The sequence below is a fragment of the Bombus bifarius genome, unplaced genomic scaffold, assembly GCF_011952205.1.
Source record: "Bombus bifarius isolate JDL3187 unplaced genomic scaffold, Bbif_JDL3187 scf7180000010271, whole genome shotgun sequence".
NCBI lineage: Eukaryota > Metazoa > Arthropoda > Insecta > Hymenoptera > Apidae > Bombus > Bombus bifarius.
Genome location: NW_022885586.1, coordinates 1,117,893 through 1,123,166, shown reverse-complemented (window position 1 = coordinate 1,123,166; position 5,274 = coordinate 1,117,893). Strand labels below are relative to the sequence as shown.

The following is a 5,274-nucleotide window of genomic DNA, read 5'->3' as shown; positions in this document are numbered from 1 at the left end:
TTGGCCCAAGGCTACAAAGGGGACTTCACCCTTCGTCGGACTAACCTCTAGGTATACATACACACGCGTGCAAACACGTGTAGAGATGAACACGAATAGAGAGAGTATATGAGAGCATACACACCCCCGAGTTGTAGCTTGGTCCCTCTTTGAGACAAGAGGGGATAATAAGATCTACGACAATCAACTCAAGAACGACGATGCCAGGAGACAAGAGAGAGAGAGAGAGAGAGAAAGAGAGTGAGAGCATCACGAGATGCGACCTATTGGATGAGCTGCGAGGTGATATTTGTCACGTGATATTCACATTTCACTTTACCGTGAACCGGCTATTTATCGATCAATCGAGCTGTCGAGAACAAAAGTGAGCGCCATACGAGCCACATTTTTACCGAACGCGAGATTAATCGAATCATGGAACTGAAGTGTCGATAAAGTTGAAGTAAAATAAAAGTTAAAATAAGTGCGATTAAATTCAAATTGGCGAAATCTTGACTCGCGCGTTTCTGATTTTCAATTTGTACGACAAAAACGAGAACATGATGAGAAACGAGAGGACGATAAAAAGGAGAGGCGAGTAATGAGTACGAAGGCTGCGTATTGTGTATGAAGCGAACAAACACCAAGAAGGGATAGCACTAAAGGAACGGAACAAATACTCGCTTTACGTATAGTACGGTGGGAAATTGGAAGGAGCTAACCGCATCGTAATCAATGTAAAATGGCGTCGGAAACATAGAAGGAGGAACGAGAACCTCCTTCTGAAATAGCATCGCTATTTATTAGATTATCGTTGATCTTGTACAGGAAATACCAAAAAATTTTCCAAATCAACGAAGCATCGTTTGCTCGAGTTTTTTTAGAAACAGATTTTACGTTAACTGATACTTTATATCGTACTACAGAGGATATTACAGAGGAAGAACACGATATATGTACATATAATTTATTTAAAAGTTACGTATATAAAATTTACACGGTTTACCGAAATAAATAATAACTTTTAGATGAATCAGCTGCGCGCCTTAAGGTAAGGCTTTTGGACTTTACTTGTCAAAAACTATATTATAAAGAACGATATTAAAAATTCGGTGTGCCGCAAAACGAAGTTATTGACATCGATAGATTTTCTTTTCAAAAGTTTAATAAAGATCTTTCCGTGAAACTGTGTATGTATGCACATATTGATTTTATCGTTCTTGACAATTGAGTTGAATATGGTTTCCTATATTCACCGCAGTAAATCGCAGAGGGCGTGAATAACACTCCAATTCTTCGCAAAGTCGGTATTACAGATATTCTCTATTTTATCCTTCGTCGATAACAACTGAGTTTTATTGCTTTTTCTATATGTTGATCGGTATATTATCATTTAAGTAGTTAGATAGAAGATTAAAGATATAGGAATAGGCATGGTGCTTGTTGTTACCAGTGATAATAGATGTCGCCGTAATACTGTGTTTTATTCAATAGATAAATCTATTTATGCAATTGAAATATGATTCGTAATTCAACGTGTTTCTCACTTCTCAAGTGTGTACTTCGGTATTTGGATAGAAATATTGTCATCTTATAAAAACAGGTATGTAGTATCTAGATTTTATATAATGTACACACCTTATTTTAACATTATTCGCCGATCGTTATTATGTATTTGAAACTTTGTTACAGTTTTCAAGAAGCGTTTTTAATAATTGTTTTGCCAGATTATACGTTATATGACAAAAATCACTTTGTTGTTGAATTAATTACTTCTAGGATAAATGAAAGTGGAAGGTAGCTGTGTCATTATGTATTGCTCTTTAACATAGAAAATGAAGACAGAGGGAAAGATAGTCATTTTGGGTTCACAAGGTAAATTCTGCGTAATAATAAACATTTTACATTTTTCATTTTCTTTCGTTCTATATTTCGTGTCTATACCTATATACGTTTATTCCTCGAAACCATGTATAACCTTGTATAGCTTTATTAAAGAATATTTAGGTTAGTTTATTGTTTACATTGATATGCTCAAACTACTTTATAATACTATCTACTTCTAATTTGTAATTTTTCAGGTGTCGGTAAGACAAGCATGATCATGCATTATATTGGGAAAACGTACAACGGTCAGGTGAATCCTACAATTGGAGCATTGTTTTTTAATTGCAAGTTAAATATACAAGATACAGGAATAATGCTACGGGTACAACGATAAATATAAAATTATTTCTCTTTGTTCTCCATGTTTCTATTTGTTAGAACACGTTAAATAGCTTTCGATGTTGCTTAAGAATTTGTATAAACACTTTCAAGACAAAATACAATATAATATACTGAATTTTCAAAGATATCTTTATTACATTATTAGAGCTGAATACTGCATGGCTTTATTTGTTTTATGGGATATAGATTTGGGACACAGCAGGACAAGAAAGGTTCAGATCAATGGCACCAATGTACTATCGAAATGCTAATGCAGCTATATTGGTATTTGATTTAACTCAGTACAATACGTTTGCAGCAATGAAACGATGGGTGACAGAACTTCGAAGAAACGTGGAAGAAGCTCTGGTATTAGCAGTAATCGGAAACAAATCGGATTTAATAGAAAAGCGGCAAGTCAATGCAGAGGAGGGTAGACTTTACGCTACGAAAATTGGTGCAAGCTATCATGAAACGTCGGTTCTTCAAGGCGAAGGCATTGAGAATGTATTCTTAACTGTTGCTAGAGGTCTCCTTGGATTATCTTCGACTGACCATAACTCTACACCAATAAGAGTATACGAATCGACAAACTTGGATCCTAACGATATAGAAATATTATGTACACCGATTGTCGAGGAAGGTGCTCAACACCTTAGTATCGCTCACGGAATGCAAGAGAAACCTTATGCCTGTTGCTAGCCTTCTTTCGATTCCTTATTTCAATGATTTTATAAATATGGAATAATGTGGAAGAACATATGTTCTTTGTAATTATTCCTCGATAACGATTTAAGATAAGATCACAACCTTCCTATCGTGCATAAATACGTACACGAATCAATGCGCAGATTCTTACTTTTGGTTTAAAAAAATACATGCCATTTGTAAATTTTTCTATAACTATGCCTTTCTTATATAACCAATATTTTTAATACATTCCTAATGAAAATAAAAAATATTTTATGCTTTTTATGACACATTAAGTAGTTCTGATATGATATATGTGATATTACTCATATCGATATCAAATAATTATGATATTTGAAATGAAATTAAAAATGTAATTATTTCTTTTTTCGTTCAACGAGTTGCAGGTATAAAATTTATTAATGTAATTCAGTACTAATTATGGTAGTTAGTATGTATCACGTTTAGTGTACATAATGAAACAAATAGAGGAATTTTGTGCTCATAAGCACAGAATGATAGTGGTAAGGTGAGTCATTCCCTCTTTGGGCCAGGCTTCGCGAAGCGTAACGCATCCCAGCTTTGTTTATGTTTAACTCGTCTCACTTCCGTTACATAAGCATTTCTTTAGTACAGTACCTTCGGTTATGCCGTTATGCCTCAGATAGTTCATAGTAATGATGATTCACTGCATAAGGAATTCGTTTGAGAGATTCCGTTAAATGTGATAATCGTTTAAAGCGATTGAAATTGTATGCCTCCTGTGGTGCAACGATGCCGTGACTTAAGAATATTGATTTTTGGAAAAACAACTGTAAACTTGAAAACAAATTTTATAAGAAATTATTTTTATCATAAGTAAGTAAATTTCATCTTTTCCAAAGCTCTACGGTCATTACAATGTTAATGAAATCTGAAAACGTTTTGTATAAGATACATAATATATTTATAAAAAGTTTCTATGAGCGTTGAAGTACTTTTGTGAGCCGCTGTATATCAGAGGATAAATTTAATCAATTACATAAATCCTGCATCCTTAATTTCATTTCAGGTATGTACCTGCAGCGTAAAGTTGTATTGTGCGAGTAACCCAATTAGCGGCGTTCATTCTGCGCGACCAAGTCGCGTGAATAAACGCGAGAAGAAAGGAGCGCGTTATTTGAACATCGTGATGTACATGTAACCAGGAGAACAATGTGCCGCAAGTGCACATTGAAAGAGTTTCTTCGTGTCTATGAGTAGAGATCTACAACAGAAGAAGGAGAAGCAACGGGCAGAGAAACGTTTCTAACGTAATAGCGGCTTTGGAGAACACTCTTTACATTTTGTATAAGAGAGCATTACTGTTCGTTAGTATTCTCAGTCAAGTTTAGATCGTTGAATGTTACAGAAACCTAACTAGAAAACTATCTCATTTCGATTAAAGTATCTAGTGTAAGATGTATGGCCGCGTTATCGATAATGTCATTACGTTTTATAATAATAGTGAATCCGGTTATTTGCCGTTCTAACCGATCGAATCTTTATTTGATTAATCTTTCGACTGAAAATATAAGCAAATTATAATCATTCGTTAGACCGATGCTAAAATGTTTAGACCGAGTTACATATCTTTGCCACTCGTGTTCCAAATTTTCAGTATTTTTCAACAATGTTCACATACTCTGTGTCTTACAATTGATAATCGTTTAACACCTACCGGGAATGGTAATTCGTATAGTAAAACGTATTCGTAGAAAATGTGTTTCTGTTATAAATATTGTAACGATAAAAATAGATCTTTTGATTTAGATTGTTTTACAAGGATATCCATTGGTTCTAAGTTACCCGAAATGGACATCGCGTCACGAACTAATGCCATGAGTTTAACGGAATGTGAAAAAAATTGTTTAGGAAAGAAGCATGATTGCAATGCGTTTTCATTTGGGTACGGGATATTGTCGATATCGCGAAAAAATTGTTTAAATCAACGTAACATTTTATCGAGCCACCGTGGCATTTTACCAATCGATACCACGTTCCCTTTCTTTCACTTTCTTTTTCTTTCTAGCGTTGGTGTAAAGGGTAACAGTACCTGTCTAATTAGTCGACAGATACCGGCATTAGAAAATTTAGAAACCGATCAGGAGTACGATGTTTACGCGAAAAAACGACGAGACTCGATATGGTGCGATTTTGACCGTTTCTATAAAAGTTTCGTACGCGAAGATGAAAATCGTTCGACGAAAGCAAATAAGCTTATTAGTAAAGGATCCATTATAAACAATGATAATCCCTTCTCAAAATTAATACCAGAACCAATTTCGGTATTGGCACCACATAATACGTTAACATCTTCAAGGTAATTCCCATTTTTATTTCTCTCTTTACTTTTAACGATAGAAAATCATATTCACG

The 5,274-nt window shown here is 34.5% G+C and overlaps 1 protein-coding gene across 2 annotated transcripts; it reads left to right on the top strand.

Moving 5' to 3' along the window:
- The first annotated feature begins 1,467 nt into the window (after positions 1 to 1,467).
- LOC117216486 (ras-related protein RHN1) lies at positions 1,468 to 3,090 on the top strand. Of its 2 annotated transcripts, none has more exons than XM_033463201.1 (4): positions 1,468 to 1,582; positions 1,672 to 1,854; positions 2,061 to 2,188; positions 2,395 to 3,090. In XM_033463201.1, the coding sequence occupies exons 2-4, from the start codon at positions 1,815 to 1,817 to the stop codon at positions 2,887 to 2,889; spliced, it is 663 nt and encodes a 220-aa protein (XP_033319092.1). In that variant the 5' UTR covers positions 1,468 to 1,582; positions 1,672 to 1,814; the 3' UTR covers positions 2,890 to 3,090. The 2 variants fall into 2 exon arrangements, with proteins under 2 accessions (XP_033319092.1, XP_033319093.1); XM_033463202.1 differs by having other exon boundaries at positions 1,474 to 1,582; positions 1,759 to 1,854.
- Positions 3,091 to 5,274: the final 2,184 nt, after the last annotated feature.